We start from the raw sequence: 18,059 nt of genomic DNA, 5'->3' as shown, positions 1-18,059 counted from the left end.
GAAAATGAAGGAATTGCCATGATGGTGTTAAAGACATGCAGAGATTAACCGAAGATGGATATTGTAACTCTTTAACGAGATTAAGTTCTGGGTCTAGTATATCGTTCTGTTCTCCTATTCCAGAAAAAACGCCATCTGTGTGCTGCTGATGGTACTACGACACGAATCAGCTTGGAGTAGTGCAATAGCGTATAAACTATAAGCGGCATGAAGAAGGTAGACACACTATGAAAGGTTACCATCTGAAAGATGATTGTAAAATTATTGACGCATAAGAATGAGGTAAAGAAGTTGGATGCTGAAAGGTACTGTAAAGAGAAAATCTTGTATTGAGGAAAGCTTTGAGATATTCTTGAAACTGACATTGGTACTGCACTGTATCCCTTGCAAGAGTTCAAAATAGGCTCCAATGCTCCACGTATTCTGGCAGAATGAACTTGAAGCTCTCCTTGATGCAGATGTGTTTCTCTGTACGATACTTCAATGAATACATAGAGGAACAATTTCAAGATAGTTGGATTTAAAACCTATGTCTGGGCATTCTGTATGGGTTGAATTCTATCGTTATATGGGGTATGAGAGTGTTGTTGGGTTTCGAAGTCTGACGAGTAAACTCAGCTACATGTATCATTTGTTCAACTTCTTTACCTCCTTCAAAACTCATTGCTGTACTATTATACTTTCAACTGTTCTGCTCTCATTTGAAGAGTATCGGGAATGACCCTTGCACCGTGTTGGATGGGAAGTACATGTGGGTAGGAATTACACTATGTACCAAGCAATAAGTAAGGTATTTCGTAAACATGAGTATAAACTGAATAAAATTGCATGATAAAAGCTGGTTACTACATGTATTTGGGTGAATTGTTTAGATATTTCATAAATATTTTCTCACACTTGTACATGAATCATTCTCTCAAAGAATTGCATTTAAAAAAAGAACATGAACATTATTAGATCTAGTAGAGTACTTGGTTACTTGTCCTGTTGTGTGTGTGAGAAGATAGATTATTTTGATAGCAGCTATAAATGTATGTGCCATTTGACCCATCTTGTTGGGGGAAAAAGTACTTTGGCCTGTACATGTTTATCTAACTTTCTAACATTACTATATTGTAATAGTCCTGGTGATGGATTTCACCAGAGTAATCAAAGGTGGTTGCAAACGTTCTCTAATTTTTCAAGGATATTCTTGTCTGTAACAAACATGTATAAGTATTGAAGATTTTTTTCTTCCATAGTGTGGCTTAGGTGCTCTGCAGTTACATAACTTCTGTAGACCTTTGCAAACTTCAATAAGGCAACTTGATCAGTGTGTGTATATTATAGTACTTTGTATCATGAAATATCATTTAATCTTCAATAAATAGACAATATAGAAATGTGATTTGTGTATTCTCTGTAAAATCTTCCGATCGTCACTTACATTTCTCAATCTTCTTTCAGAGTTGTCGGTTACTTTTGAGTCCGCAGGAATCGTACATGTAGATTTCCTGGTGTGGCCTGCCAAAAAACGACTTCTTCGCTTGGAGAGAGTTCACTGCGGTACACTGATTCACACTGGGTAATGCTACAATAATGGCTCAAACTTACTCTTTTAAACGCTCATATCATCACAAGCTGTTTGCCTCTTTATTTCAGGTGGTTAAAAGGCTTCAATGTTGAAAGAGGTTTAGTGAGCCAATAGTGAGGTTACATGAAACTCGTGCAATGCAGGTGCATTCATGTCAGTCAAACCCGAGAGTCGGCAATAATTGTCGCTGCTGATCAAACGAGAAGTTATTACTTGATCAATTTTGCAGAACAAACTATTTGTTTTATACAGCAAGTTAATCATTCTTTTCAGCTACATGTATGTTACTGAGGAAATCTGTCCTCCCATCACATTTTCACTGTCCAACCTTGTAAAAACATCGATGTGTACCGGTTACGACAAGCTTTTTAGGCCTGGTTCTTTGACTTTGAAGTTGTTTCTGAAAGTATATTCGGGATGTGGGATCTGCATTAGATATAAACCTTAAAGAGGTACCTTAACTTGCAGTAATTGAATATGGAACCTTTGTTTGGGCACATCATGACTGGAAACTGATGAAACAGTACTCTTGAGGTGTTTGGGTTAGGGGCTGTACCATTGTCGTCGTCTTAACATGTAAATATTTTTATTCTTTTCTTCAGGTTTGATAGATATTCGGCGGTATTGGCCTGGTGGATCACTTGTGTGTGTGCATGGTACACAAGCAGACTGGTAATTTACTACTCGCACATTTCCCGAATTTCTAAGTCATCTCTCAGAACTAACGAACAGGAACTGAGTGCATCCCTCGGCCTGAAAAAGGAGAGATTGATACTTTGACTATCTCGTCATGCCTTATCCTGTTTTGGCCAAGTCTCCTGAATGAGGGTTTGGTGGTAGGTTGATAAAATTTGTTTTGGAGACTTATCCAGCCTTTTTTTTCTAGGTGAGGCCAATCCTGTAGTCACTCGGATGCCACATCATAATACCATGAAACGGGAACTGAATAGGCTGGAAGAAGAAGATCCTTGCTACCCGATTGGTTTATAGTAAGAGGGGGAAACAAGGTGTGCTTGTCCAGTAGTTAAGGTCAATTAGTTAGTTGATATTGATGGTAGGGCTATTTTATGGCGAGGTTAATCTATCTAAGGTATTGGGAAGTGCAAGTTTCCCTTCGCATTTCCTGAACCTTGACAAAATTATAACTAAATTGTGTTGATGAGATGGCAGACCTTGTTTCCCCCTCGCTTAACTGGAAACCGCCGGAATAGATGAAGGTAATGTCGCATATGTACCAAGAAGCAGTCACAGAAATCCTGTATAGCTATATGTATCCCCACTAGTGCAGCAGTGGCTTAAGAACCCTAGTACTTGTACCATTTCAACACTTGAACATTCCTGATGGCTGTGTATTCTACCCTGGAAGACATCTTCCAGTTCTTGAGATGTCCATTGTTGCAGCCACATTGCCTAGAACCTGGAAGATCAAGATGATGTGCATTCAGCCATGTGATCTAGTAATGGATCAAGGAGAAGCAAATCTTGGATTGGTTGAAGATTAATAATGTTGTTGGTGCATTTCTTTTCAGCAATAATTTTAAATAAACGAGATGAACAAATTTGTTTTAGTTGTTTCTTTGATGAAGAGATTTGACTAGAAGACCTTGTCAATAACGTATAAGTCTGTCGGTGTTGGCGAGGGCACAATGTCAAAGCCTGACGTTTTTTGTAAGGTCACAATCTGGCCAAATGAGCCACTGTGCTCCTGCCCGCAGGCCCCCTTTACCTTTGGTTGGTTACACCTAAAAAAACGAGATGGCAGCACTGCACAAGTCAATGCTGACCTCGTCCCCAAGATTGAGTTATTTCAACTTCATGAGCCAAGTGGGGATCAAGGCCGTCCTGGGTGACCTCGACCCGATCCGCCGCGCAGCGGAGGGCCGAGGAAGCCTCGTTGATTTACCCGAGGTGAGCCATACATTTTCAGTGCATACAGTGGGTGCTCTGTCATACCGAGTGCTCTGGCTTGGATCGAGGTTACCCACGTGACCGGACACTGGAAGCTTACGCCCCCAAATCGAGTTCATGACGAGTGAATTGCCGTCAAGTACCAGTCTCTCTAATGAATGAATAGAGGAGACTGGTGAAATTCCCTCGTCCCCAAGATTGAGTAATTCTAACCAGTTATCAACTTCATAAGCAAAGTTGGGATCAAGGCCGTCCGGTCAATAGTCGTAGTTCCACCTGTCATAAAACCCCGTGTTTTTTCAAGGCCCGTGTCTTCGCCGTGTGTCAAAAAACCCGCGGCGCACTTACACCTATCAGTTGTGTTAGATAATGGTTAATAGCCCCGGCGACAGGTGCGCTGTAGGTAGGGAGCTCTCCTGTGTTCCTTTCCCGTTGGAGGGGGCGCAATACCGAGGCAACTACACCGCGCCATCTGTCGCCGGATCGAAGAACTTGCAATTGCCGCGTCTATTCAGAATTTATTAAAAAACCCGTGTTGAACACTGGTCTAAATTAGCCCCCGATTAGCCCCATCGAGCTCGATGGGGCTAATAGACACGGGGATTTGACACACGGGTCTATTTAGACACGGCAATTCATAGGTGTAAGCGCAAAAGACACGGGGATTTGATAGGTGGAAGTACGACTTATATAGTGGGTCGGGCCGCCAGGGTACAGTAGACTTCAAAAACCCTGCGGTAGTGCAAGGGTTAAAGAGAACACTGTCATGTTGCCGCCTGACCTCGTTGTCCAGGACACTAATCATTCAACAGCATGAACTTATTGACAAGGTCAGGTCGGTTACACTACGTCCCTGTCTACCGGTATGTTGCAGCCTTGCCTTCTTGGCGATGTCACGGACAGTCATGCTTCAAACTGACATTGTCGAGACTTCTGCCGTGACCAGCGTGAACATTTAGGAAGGAAGGAAGTAAGGATTTTACTTGTGGAAGAATCATTATTTACAAACAAGAACGAATACATGGTCAACACAGACGGTTGATTCAAAAATCTCGAGGCCGTACAATCGTTTTGATGCATTGCAAACTCCAATTTCAACTCGAGGAACGATCATGGAGAAACTCAATCTTCTGACACATGGTTTCATTTCAATCATGGAAAAATCATGACATCACAATTGTATTGGAATTGTTGGTAAATATGTACACTCGTGTATATATCCTAGTAATGAACGGAAAGTTAAACATATCGGGAGTTTTCGGAAAGCCCCCGAAACGTCAACGTGAAACGGCTATCACATTGTTTGACAACGTTATTCGGAGGTCGAACAATGAGACCGGCGTTCGCTTCGCGTAGCGGGGATGTACTGCAAGTCTATGAGAAAAAGTGGGCTAAATCCATTTTTACTGAACTCGTAGTGCGAGTTTGATTCCTTGAAATGTACATCGCTTTCTCATACAAAAGCGCCCTTCTATGGAACACTGATTACACACATATTTCTACTTCTGTGCTCTTGGAGCTTTTCAGACTCTGCCCTGGACTGTTTAAATTCACAAGCTCCGTCGCGGAGTCACATGAACTCTCGGCACGGTTGGAACCAATCCGATCCGAGACCGTATCCACCCGCTCTGTCCAAGGTGGAGGCGAACTTTTCGAGCATGTAGACCTCTGATCTGAATGGTTATTGCTGACACCGCTTAGCCTACGTACGGGGCTACTTTTCCATGCGGGCACCCGCGACATACAACCACCGTCGGACTGACTGCAGTCGCTGTTCTTTTTACTCCAAACACCTGAATTTTTCAAATGCCGCCATGCGGCGTTATTGTCTACGCCTAGTCAGACTGTAGAGGTCTTCTCCTCCACGACTTCAATGTCATCTTTTCGTTGATGATCGATTGTTCGTGGTGTTTTGTCGCTGTTGGTTCCCGTACTTGCTAAGAGGTAACCTTTGGCTCGACTAAGAGTAGCATCTCCAGCGAAGACGTATTCGTAGAGAATGGCAGCCACAGCGCCGCCCAAGAGAGGACCAATCCAGTATACCTGAAAGACGAGAAGATTGGGTGTATTTCGTGATACGGCCAAAGGTAGAAGCATAAAACATTTACATTGTAGACTCTTGAAGGAAGTAAAAGGCCGCCAGATTCACCTGGATATATTGAAAGATTTGAGATACATGTATCTATACTTACCCAATGGTCTTTCCAGTTCCCATTGATAACGGCTGGTCCAAAACTTCTAGCAGGATTCATGCTTGAACCAGTAAACTTCACCTGTGAGAAGAAAAAAGCAGTACAGTCCATGTTAGTTCTTACAATATATATAGAGTACGACTGGCGGCTGCCAAAAGCTTGGACTAGGACTGTTCTGCTGATATTCACATCGCATACGACAGGCGTCTTGATCGCCAAATAACGTTTGCTAACAATAAATATCGTAACGTATTCAATCGTACTCCTTAACTATGCGATAACGAGCTGCAGCAGCTGTTGTCGGGTCCAGTAAATGAGGCCTAATAGCTACTCCGGGCTATCCGGACGGCAGGGTATGGATCGACCGGACATGCCAGAAGTCTGTCCAGCTGGCCAAGTGTCGATTATTGACGCATTTATGTGTGTTCATAGACCGCCTCGTCCCAAGTCATGGCGCCTCCGCCAGTTCCTGACGCAAGGTTGGATTGCTGCCACGTTTACACAAATCATGTCGGATGTGTTGCTCTTACAAAAAGAAAGGTTAATATTGCTGAGTTGTTGTGGCATCCTCGAAAGAGACCTCAACAATTGCTTAGCATCAGATCAAAGGTACCTTCTATCACCATCAATTGCATGATAGAACAAGCGATGCGCCTCAAAGGGAGAGTAATGAAAAAGAGTTCCTCCACAATCAATGTTGTGGGTTAATGAAGGACTTCTTGTGTTAATTAACGAAACCTCGTCACATTTGCTAAGCAGCCAATCAAAGATGTATCTTATCACCTTTTGCCTTATTGTGTCCAAGGTATCGCAAGGGATGCGCCACAAAGCGAGAGTAATGAACAAATGAGTTCTCTCTCTGTTCTTGCTTGATCACCTAAGTTGATTGGTCAGATGATGTCGATGTATGACGGTCTGTGTGGTTGTTTCTACGACAGAAAAAGTGGTTGGAAGCGGGATTAGCGCGTCAGCTGAGATCCAAGTTAGCCGAGCCCAGAGTTCAAGGACACATAGAGATGTCTTTGTCCACAGAGCAATCAGCAACGAAGATGGAGGCTTTGTTCATACCATCGGCAAAGTATGAGGAATCGTGGTAGGCGATGCCTAAGATTATGTAGGATGGGCTTCTCATGGCCTTTGGAATCGAGAGTAAAAAGCGACTGATGTCTTCAGCAAGAATTCATAGCCTTTAGGTGCATGTATGAGCAAACTCATAATTGGTCGTTGATCAAACAAGCTGTGATGGGATGGACTCCACTGAAGACGAAGCCGTTAGGCCAATAGTCCCAATTCGCACCTCATCGTCGTAGTGGCTCGTAAAACACTTATCCCGCCTTAGGAGGAGGAATGCTCCCTGGAGAAAGTCATCTCCAAGTGTGGAGCGAACGCTGAAGAAGAAGACCTCTGTTTGACTTGTGTTTGGCTTACGTCTCCCGCTGGCACTCAAAGGAGAAGTGTTCTCTGTGCAAATAGTATATTAAGTCAACATGCCTTATAGATCATGCTGCACTAATTGAATTGCTTATATTTTGAGACTGACATCAAAGAGGGAATGCTTGTCAAGCAGGAAGTTGTACATACCAGCTGCAGATATTTAAAATTCGTGTTAAAAAATAATGTCGCGTACAGCGACAGCTAGACGGCTTTAGATTCAGATAATTCATACATACTAGGACCGAAACTACATGGAAAGATTCATTAGGATTCTTAATCCAAATAACATTCGCTCTCGATTGAAATCACCAATATCTATTTCCCTTAAATCTATCGCGCTCGCTCCAATGATGGAGATTTAAAGACTGAATGAGATAAGAATTTACCGGTTTCCTTGAGATCATACGATATTGAAAAGGAATCGATCGTCAATTTAATACAGTAGGCAATCAAACTGATTTAAGGTCAGTTCATGCGAGGCATACTAACTGAACCATTCTTCTTGATGATGGTGATCGGTGAAAACGCCCAAGGTCAACCATTGCAAAGCAAGTCATCCAATTTTCGAGTAATAAGGTAAGGTGGGTACAATATTGTGGCCCCTACAGTGTTAAAAAGAACTGGTGGTACAAATCAATGCACCACACTGAGGCTATAATTATACCAGGGCTATATGCACGTTATGAAATATAAAAATTTTTACTTTTCCCCAGACCGCCAGCTCATTATTCCTGTGGCACTTCCAGTCGCTCACCATTGGCAGCAACATCAGAGAGTGTTCGTGCTTTGATCTTCCGTGTTTGCGCAGGCAGCTAACTGGCAATAGTCAAAAGGGATGTCAAGTGGTGGTGGCAGCAAACCAACCATCACTGTGCACATGAAGTGCAGTTAAGGGGAATAACTCGGAAACATGTTCCCCGGTGCTCAGCGAACTGATGGCATGGAGAAGACAGCCTGAGGTAGTATTCGGGTAGTATTTAGGGGAAAAAACATGAATTGTTACAACTGTAAATACGACAACGAGATCTATCAAAGTTTTCGCACCTGGGAAAGATGCAGTGGACGAGAGATCAGAATACCGCGGTTAGTGGAGTATGCACACCGGCTTGAGTGCATATTGTAAATTTTTGTAGTGGACAGCTGATATGAAGGCGATGTATTACGAAGGTTGTTGGCGATGGGAACAAACTGACACTGGTAAAAATTATGATGAACGTGGGAAAGGTAGTCTTTGGCGTTGAAAACACTATGAAGTGTATAGGAAAGCTATGGATTTGTCAGAAAAACACAAAGTTTCTACGCCGGATTCCTTGTTCCTTTACACAGCGGTATCGGCACATATCATTCCAGGAACGGATTTTTTTATTGTTGTTAATTCTACTTCGAATTCTCTCCACCATATTGCGTAGCAAACGGAAGTAATCAAATACTTATAACTCTTATTAATTGCTTTAGATGAAATAATTTGATATCAACCAGTGCATTTCACTTACATCATCGTTTTTGCCTATTTGGTTCAGTGCTTCATGGTTTAATTTCCTTGTCATGATCATGATTTGAGTGGGATGTTCATGAAATTCTTCAAGCACACGAGTAAGCGGCGAAAAAAGGCAATTAAAAACGATTTTCCTTTCCACTCGCCGCCATCAGAAATTTCCGTATTGCCGAAAAAGCATACAGGCCTATTGCGACTTATTTTAGGAGTTTTGCCCGCTGCAGTCCCCGCAGTGGAAAACTATCCTCAGTCCAAGTGGTTGGTAATCAAAAAATCCAAGCCAGTAGACGTCAATTGAAACCAGTAAAGTAGACGCTCATTCAAAAGCCACTTCCAAATTTCAACATCATAGAGTTAAGATACCAAAACCTTCCAGGAATACGACCTATACATTATGATTTACTAATCCTGTTGACGGAAGAGATCGCACAAAGATTGAAGATGTTTATCTATCTATAACTTGAGAGTTGAGTATCATGCCATGACAGATGCATCTTCAACGATGATTGTATTATGAGGCTATAATTGGATCTTAGCAGTTGCTCTGGGGCATGTTGGAATCGGTATGTAAGCCGCAAATAACAATACGGGTCATGTTTATGACATTTGCAACGGCCACGGAAATAAATTCGGAGGAGAAAGAATCTTGTACTTCGATCTTGACGCAGGATTTTGATAACCTATTGGCAACAACTAATTATATGTAGCAACCTGCTAGCACGAGGTTGCTTCCTACAGCAAATAGAGAATTCAAACCGAGTAAATAAACCTGATACAGGCAACGTCGTATGGCTCGCTACTGTATACAGTAAATATTGCATTTGTATATCAGACACATACTGTCTCATATTTTTCGTTGTACTAATACACATGGGGAACCATCCTCTCAAGTCAAGCTAACGTTCTGGTAACCTGAAATAACGGATTACAGGGAGAGATGGCCGGGGGAGATGTTGTGTGCGAACGACGGGGACCTTGGTAACGGGAAGCTCTTCACTTGTTTAGAGCTTTTCAACGTTAAATTCGAAAAGTACAAGTTATCCTTGTTCTCGTGTCACAACTGAAATACCATCGTTTTTCAACGACACCAATCCAAATGTGTGTACACATTGAGTAGGCTAACGTTGGAGTTCTCACAAGTGAAGTTTAATTACCAGTTAAAATCGATATGATACAAGCAAGGATCATGGTGTCGAAAACATTTGTAATCGTACAATTTTATATTCACTTTAACTTCTCTGTGAAGATGGCATCACGACGACAGTTAGGCCTAATGCGTTTTATTGAGAGTAATTGTCTCAAGCTGTCCGTGTCTAGGAATTCTACACACACAACAGAAACTAGAAGTTTGACTGTATCTCCGACAACGAATCGTTTCATCTATATTTTGGTCAGAAACGACAAACCAAGTTTCGTTGTATTATTTCCTTGGTCAATGTAGCTGGCTGCATGTTAAGTCACTGGAAGAAGCATCATGCGATCACTATATCAAGTTCAACCGCTCATGGAGAACATTTGGTTTCACCTCCGTGCACATTCTTCACAGTGTAAGCATATTCTCGATCTTGTTCTCTCACTCTGTGATGCGTTTGACAACTTCTGTGATTGCTGTATTTCGCGGATCTGGCATGGAAGAAACTTTCACAGTCGTTCACACATTCAAGTGTTTGATAAACGATCGAATCATTTGTACATTTAAACATTGTATTCATAACCAAGCAGAGAGGAAGTAGTTTTCCACACCTTTTTCCCATAACGCAAAATCTGCCTCCTTGAGCAAAAACACCCTTTGTGGAAGACTTCGTAGACCCTGCCCGGTGCAGTTCTCATCTCAACATGAACCAACTTTACAGATTCTTCTTGGCAGCCATCTTGTTGATTTCAGCTAGCATTGTGATAGTCGCATTCCGGCAAGCTTCTAAGTTACATCGATCAGCCCGGGATGATAGGATTCAATTCGACAGAAACCTGGTTCTTCAACATGGAGGGAATAGAAAACCAGAGCAGATACAAAAGCAACCGCCTGAGCTAACGCTAGGAGATGGTGGAAATGACTCGGGAAAAGGAGAAGATATTACAATCGCAGGAAAACAAGGTAAATTGGCATTTACTCCTTCTGAACTTGTCACACATTCGATCGCAAGAGACGAACTACAATCCATGACTCTGCATAGACTGAGGATGATGGCAAACGGAACTATGAGGCTAGCCAGATTTAGAAATATTACCGGTACGCTAAATGAAATACAAGCTTTAGCCAAGAAATTAGAAAGTATATCGAACGGGTCTGCGACATTTGATGGATATTCGACGGCAGAGCGGAAGAGTGACGCATGCACACAAGGACATTTCTGCAGACGACAGTTACTGAAAGGCACCATGTTTACAGTCGCCCGGAGAAAGTACCAGCTCACCTTTCATCAGATTCGCACGGAAGTTGTCCGCAATTTGTCGGAGGCAACGCAGCGCTCGTTTCGTCGAATGCTTCACGATGCAGAACACGTGACTTCATATCGAGCAACCGGGGCGGCCATTTTGGAACACGATGGCGGTTACATACTCGTCCAGCGGATCTGGGACAGCGGGGCAGAGAGAAGATTCCTCGAGGATAGACAAACCTTAAACACATGGCCTGAAAATTACCTGTTTTACCAACACTTGCACGCAAATTACAAACCTCGTTCAAAGGGTTCCATCCTTGGAATACCCACGACAACAAACTGTATATTTAATCGTATAAAACTGTATCGAACAGACGGTCCAATGGATCCAAGGTTAGTACGTTTGAATGAAAGTCACGTGTTTCTTCTCTTCCATATTTGGAAGTTTGCGGCAGTCCAGGACAAGGAAAACAGGAAAGTCGAAGGACACATGTATATTTGGAGTTTTTTCGATAACAGCTTGCTAGAACTTGACATACCGGGCTTTAAAATGATGACCACTGAGATCAACTGGAGTCCATTTGTAAAAGATGGCGAATTGCATTTCATTTATTCATTTGATCCTTTGCGAGTTTTACGTTGTTGGCTTGAAGGCAAACGGGCGGGAAAGTGTCATTTTGTGTACGTCCAACGGGGGGCGTTTGAATATAAATTTGATCGCAATGAGGATCACCTTCGCGGTGGGACGCCGTTAGCGCTTTACGAATGGCCTTATTACATAACTTTCACACATTCACAATTCATTGACCCGATGACTGAGGAACTTCGCTACAAAGCCCACCTTGTAGCGGTCAAAGCTGATCCTTTCAAAGTGATCTATCTGAGCCAACCAATCAAGTTGTCGGATGACATTTATCGTGGTATTCCCATCATTCGTAACCACGTGATTTCTGACAACTTCTTCTTTCCAATCGGGCTTGTTCTTCAAGATGACGACACCGCTGACGTTAGTGCTCATATCAACGACTATAGTGGTCACGTGATCAGAATCACGGGACTGCGTCAGATTATGGGTGATGTCATAGAGACGGACAAACGCCAACTAAGCCATATTGAGTCTCAATCAAGGATGATACAAAAAGCACTACACAATGTCCTCTCCTGACCCAGCACTGATCAACTATAATCGTGCCAATGTAGGGATGCCAAAGATTTCCTGGTAAATAGATACAATTCATAAGAGAGGCTATAGGCAGGAGACAGATGGGGCTGAGTATGTTGAATAAAGTCGGAAAAACGTCTCTCTTCTATCTCACAGTGTAACAAATTCAAGGCAGAGATGACACGAGTCGAGATTTTACAAATACGAAGTAGCTAGACTTTTCTTGACAGGTTCAAAGCCAAAGCCGTCCTTATCATGAACACAGATACGAGAAACTAACCGTGCCTTTCGCCAAGGATACAAAATGTAGTTAGCTAGAAATCCTATTTGCTCCTTTTTGAAATTTTGATGTGAAAACTAATTTAAATCTCATTACCGTCCTGAGGACATGTCTAGAGGCAAATTAAAACTGATTGCTGTGGGAAGTTTCCGCATGACTTCGACACGAAGTTATTAGTATGGCCTGCTTATTCTTGATTTGCCTGAGGGGTGTAAGAGACATAGAATATGAACATGTATATACAATGTAAGTGCATTTCCAATGATAGGATTTATGGAAAAAATCATACAAAATACAAGGTAAAGCATACATTTGACATCGCACTTCTGACATATGAACAATTGGTTTGAATTTTGATTCTTTTTAAAAAGGTACATGTAGATAAAGTGATGCGAACTCAATGTGATTAGCGCTCTATCAGACCTTACAGTAACCAGCCTTGCGACCTCAATGTGATCAGCGCTCTATCAGACCTTAGAGTAACCAGCCTTGCGAACTCAATGTGATCAGCGCTCTATCAGACCTTCGAGTAACCAGCCTTGCGAACTCAATGTGATCAGCGCTCTATCAGACCTTCGAGTAACCAGTCTTGCGAACTCAATGTGATTAGCGCTCTATCAGACCTTCGAGTAACCAGCCGACTCTAAGATCAGGCCCGATGAAACGCCCCGAGGGAGAGGTGTGGGCAGCCTCGATGGCTCCACTTGTCAGACCAACAGCCTAGTACTCAAGTAGTGTATGAGCTTCAGAGTTTACTACGGATATCATTTAACCTCTTGGGCCTTGGTGTCTGACAGATCGTGTTATAATTACTAGCAAGAAACGTCATATGCAGCTTCATCATAAACTATTGTCGTAGCTGCTGCGGTTTGCCACAGCAATCGATATGGTCGTCCGTATACAGCCCAAAGTGAGAGACACCGGGCTTGCCTGGTCTTATACCAAAAACCATCACTTACACTCTACAATGCGTCGTATTAGGAAAGCACGTGTAAGTGTTTGGCAGCCGATATTTGACCAAAATGGCGAAACAAATTGCTCTTGTCAACATCATGATATACATGTAGAATGTTTCGAGTCCAGCTAATGTCAAGTAATATTGCCATTTTGATTTTAGCCAGAGAGGTATTAGTGCCTCTTAGAAATGAAGGCTTTCCTGGCATTTTCACGGTCGCATGATATACTTTTTTTCTGAAGGTTGATCTTAGAGGCGCGGTTCAAGTACATGTAATTAGACGTAATAAACATGGTCGGATATAGTACGGTAACCAGACACAAAAGTGATGGAAGTGACTCGTGGGAGTGCACATATATATCGGCAAACCACAACAAAATATTCAATGTGTATCATAACGACCCAAATTCTCACATTCTGTCAAGAAGTATCTGGAGTGTGGATCCCCATCAAAATCCACCTGATAGAGCCACGAGTATTTCATGTTCTGCTCTTCCAGTCACATCGTATATTGGCCATCAATGACTAACAAAATGTTTCCGACAGTAGGTAGCTTGAGCACCATGAAGCTAATATCACCAAATGGGCCCACACTAATTATCTCTCCGCTTTCCGAAGCTGGTAATGGCTGAATAATGGGGCTTTTCGCAAAGTAATTCTGATGGATCATGTCACCTTGGAAGACCAAGATAAGCCTTCGTGGTCCCATTCCCATCTATTATTTAGGGAACGAATAACGAATGACTCCGTTATTTACGCCTCTTGGCTTGTAGCACTTCCCAATCTTATGGATGATGGTCAGTGACTCTGCCCTTCCAATAGCCAGACTACCCGTGTTGAAACCAATCAGTGATGGAGATGACTAATCAAATAAAGATTATGGGGCCCAATCTGACCCAGGGAGAAGTGTGCAAACATACTGAGACCCAGAGATAAACTCACCACTATTTGGGTTAAACTGAAGCAATGACGACACGGACTATCATGCGTCGCTGAAGCAAGTCCTCTCGGAAACAATGACAAGAAAAACAACAGGCTGGATGAAAGTTGACTAGATGTTCGGATATACCACAACAATCATGACAATACATGTATATCACTTTTGGAACAGAGGATTAGAATACTCAAAGTCTCAAAGGGGCCGGATTTGATGGTGAAATCAACATGCAAATGATGACAAACCAACCTCAACACGCGAAAACCCGTTCAATTTTAGAATGCAGCGAAACATGATGTGATATTTAATGAGGACACCAAAGTTACTATTATCTGAATTTGAAACTTTAGCTTTATTTTCAAATGGTTTATATTTCAATTTGTGTAAATGGATTATATTCGAGGTAATCTTAACTATATAATGTCAGTATCACTGAGATATGAACGGATCATATGGCATCCTCGGCATCTCTCGGCTTTGGAGTCAATTCTGACACAACTCGCATTTTCTGTGCTCTGGAATGTATGTACTGGTACTTACGTTACAGGGACAAACGAAGGGCCATTGAAAATATTGATTAAAAAGTTGCAATAACTGGCCAAGCGGCTTTATATGAGTACTTCAAGTGTCTCATTAAAAGAGTTTTGGCATTCGCACAATCTCTCATCTTTTGATATGTATGTAAGTGTGTGTACTTCCTGTGATGAATCTATCTACTTCCAAACCAACACGGGTTGTCTTGAGTTATGTTTGTAATCCCCAACAACTTCTGGCTTTCTTGCAAAAACATGTAAATTGTGCAAAGGGGTATAGTAATCGATTTAAAGGCGACATGAACTGCTGACAGGTTAGACAATATTGTGTTGGACCTGCCACGTTCCCTGAACTGTTTTGTCCAATACTTACACCAGTACATAAGTCAACGCGGGAGACCTTAAGGGCCTATGGCAAGGGTTTAAATAGCCATGAAACAGGTTTATCATAAACTTGACATTAGGTGTTCAGGGGGTCTAATGTGCCAAAATGTTCTTTAACAGTCTCACGGAGCTAGAGCTGAATGGCGGAGTATAGCCTACCATAGTTACCTGCATGAACGGTCGTTTCCGTATTATGATACGCAGGCCTACTGAGCTGAGCGCTTAAATGTGCAGATTTTTCGGAAGAATTCCTTCGATTTCTTCTAAAAAGTAAGCGTATGGGTCATTTGTACTGGGTGTGAAAATAGTCTTCATTGACATAACCCAAGTTCGTCTTGGGACACCCTGTGTAATGTATCCGGCCTTCAAATGTTTATCGACGAAGCAATCATGGCAAAAAGGAAATTGTTGTTCAGCTGTGCTTTGGTATACACAGGGTTATGCTTGTATAGCACCTGCTGCCAAGGAAAAATGCCGTCGAAAACTAATGTTACATATATTGTAAGTACTCATGTCTGACATGATATTTACCTGACTTCCATTAGGCCTAACATGTGGCAGTGTTAGCCTCGAAAACTGCATTTCGTATACATGCAGCAATGGCAGCGTAATGAAAATGACATTGGTTTTAAATCGGGCCACTCATAAACCTTTATGCGGTTGTAAGTCGTTATGCTGGGTCGTAAGTGTTTGACTGACAATAGCAGAAGGCCACACTAAACCTCATTTTATCCATGTCATGTCACCCTGTTGATATCATATATCCCAATTTCTAGATATTGAATGGTGACGTACTTATATAAATGAACGATAGTCTTATCAAGCATTGGAGTAACAGGATAATGTCATTTTACTCGCACATTCTATGCAAAACTATTTTATAAATTGTCCAGATTTGAAACCCTCATATCGGACGGCCTAATAAAAGTTCACCCAACTCGTGCCTGGTATTCAAACTGATTGATCACTTGAGCAATGTTGATGGCAAGGTAAACGTATTAATCTCTCCGCCTTATATATTTTTGATTTGATGCAACCATGGGAAGCGCGGTGATACAGTGAAAGAGCGTCCCACTTCCAATCAGAAGCTCGCGGGTTCAAGACCATCGACCGTATAAGCTATCTAACAATTCTGGCTCTGCTTCTTCATTGATAGGACAAGTAGTGTCATAAAGTTTATAACTGGCAAGGTATACTTACAGCAAAAAGATGACACATCGTAACAGATAATCCTATAGCAAGTGGTCCCGACCCTTTGAGATCGTCTCTCGTCCCATCACACGTCGAGAATACCGTGAACACCAGCACTATTGTAATCATGAATTCCACAGCGAATCCCTGCGCCGGTGTCATACCCGTGTTTAGAAGAGTCTGGCCAAGGGCTCCAACCCTTTCAAATGGCGTCATGCCCCTGAGTATTCCAGCGCCCACGATTGCACCCCCGCACTGCGAGAGAATATAAAACCCAGTCCTTGCCACTGATATTTTTCTTGTCACTAACATTCCCATAGTCACAGCAGGATTGATGTGACCACCGCTACTGTCCGCTAAACACCACACCATGGTCGCCACACTTAACCCAAACGCCAGGGCAATTTGCACCACCGTCGGGGTACTGTCGTCCCATCCTATACACGACCCACAGCCGACTAGAGTTAGGAATAGAGTCCCCAGACACTCACCGACGCATGCCCGCCAAAATAGGGGGTTCCTTAAGTCATCTACGCTAGTCGACATGGCCTTACGCAAGAAGCGCGTACAACACGTCTCTTCTGGCATCTGGTGTCTATATGATCGTCCCGTTAGAGAGAGAGCTTATAAAACCGCTATCTGTCCCCGATTTTAGTATGAACTTTTGCCCCAAAAAATCGATTAGAGACGACGCACTTTATGTATGAGTGTTTACGTTTACTATCTAGATGACACAAACATATACACGCATGTCAAACTTTTATCCTCAATTGTTATCATTGACTTATGTCAGAAATTTGGCACAATATCGTTGAGATATACACTTGAGGCCACATTGTCCACCTCCCCATTTGATTATGCTTAAAACCTTTAAATCACTTCTTCTATTCCGCTAAGAATAGGCCATGATTAACACTAATTTTAATCCAGAATTGGAGTTTCTCGAGTCTATCCGTTCACCTTCTTGAAACCATTAAGTGGTCATATTCCGACGTTTGCCATTAAGAAAATACTGTCAAGAGTACAAGACGCGTGGAGCCGATATCTAACGCGGGAAATCCAGGAGACCAGTCACCTCGACCAGCTAAAGGTTCTCTGCGTCATATGCATTTACTAACGCTGCCCTATGACTTTGGAGTCAGGTAGTGGTGTACTGGGATTACGTGACGCGATAATATACCAACGGTAATCTAAGACGCTTCGAATGAAATACTATACTTGCCGAGTATTGTTGCAATGTCTTAAAGGAGAACGTAGTCTCACACATTAACCAACAGCTGCTGCTGTGCACTGATGAGTCTGTTAATTTCAGGTATATACTCGTGCAGGGTTTCGCATATACATGAATGCTTCATGCCCCGGATCTGGACATGCAGCTGATCTGTTTGCCGAAGCCCTGAACTATCACTTTAAAGCTGGTGTTGCTAACTTGAAGGAGAGGTAGCTCCATTTTTATAGACTTCTTCGAACTACATGTAGTTGTCTCTCGGGACCATCAAAAGCAATACTTATTGGTTCCGGGCGTTTTTTCTTCATCCTGTCTTCTACTGATGACCAGCTTTTTTCTCTCAAAAAGGAAAAACTGTCTCGGTCTGGCCACATATGTGTTGTACATTATTGTGCAAATCTATCAT

The 18,059-nt window shown here is 42.4% G+C and overlaps 1 protein-coding gene across 1 annotated transcript; it reads right to left on the bottom strand.

Annotated features, from left to right (window-relative positions):
- Positions 1 to 4,439: 4,439 nt before the first annotated feature.
- LOC135496210 (aquaporin AQPAn.G-like) lies at positions 4,440 to 17,500 on the bottom strand. Its single transcript, XM_064785391.1, has 3 exons — positions 16,435 to 17,500; positions 5,674 to 5,754; positions 4,440 to 5,524 (listed from the first exon to the last, which is right to left on the bottom strand). The coding sequence occupies exons 1-3, from the start codon at positions 17,011 to 17,013 to the stop codon at positions 5,321 to 5,323; spliced, it is 864 nt and encodes a 287-aa protein (XP_064641461.1). The 5' UTR covers positions 17,014 to 17,500; the 3' UTR covers positions 4,440 to 5,320.
- Between the last annotated feature and the right edge of the window lie 559 nt (positions 17,501 to 18,059).

This window comes from Lineus longissimus, chromosome 11 (genome assembly GCF_910592395.1).
Source record: "Lineus longissimus chromosome 11, tnLinLong1.2, whole genome shotgun sequence".
Classification (NCBI taxonomy): Eukaryota; Metazoa; Nemertea; class Pilidiophora; order Heteronemertea; family Lineidae; genus Lineus; species Lineus longissimus.
This window is presented reverse-complemented; position numbering and strand designations above follow the sequence as displayed.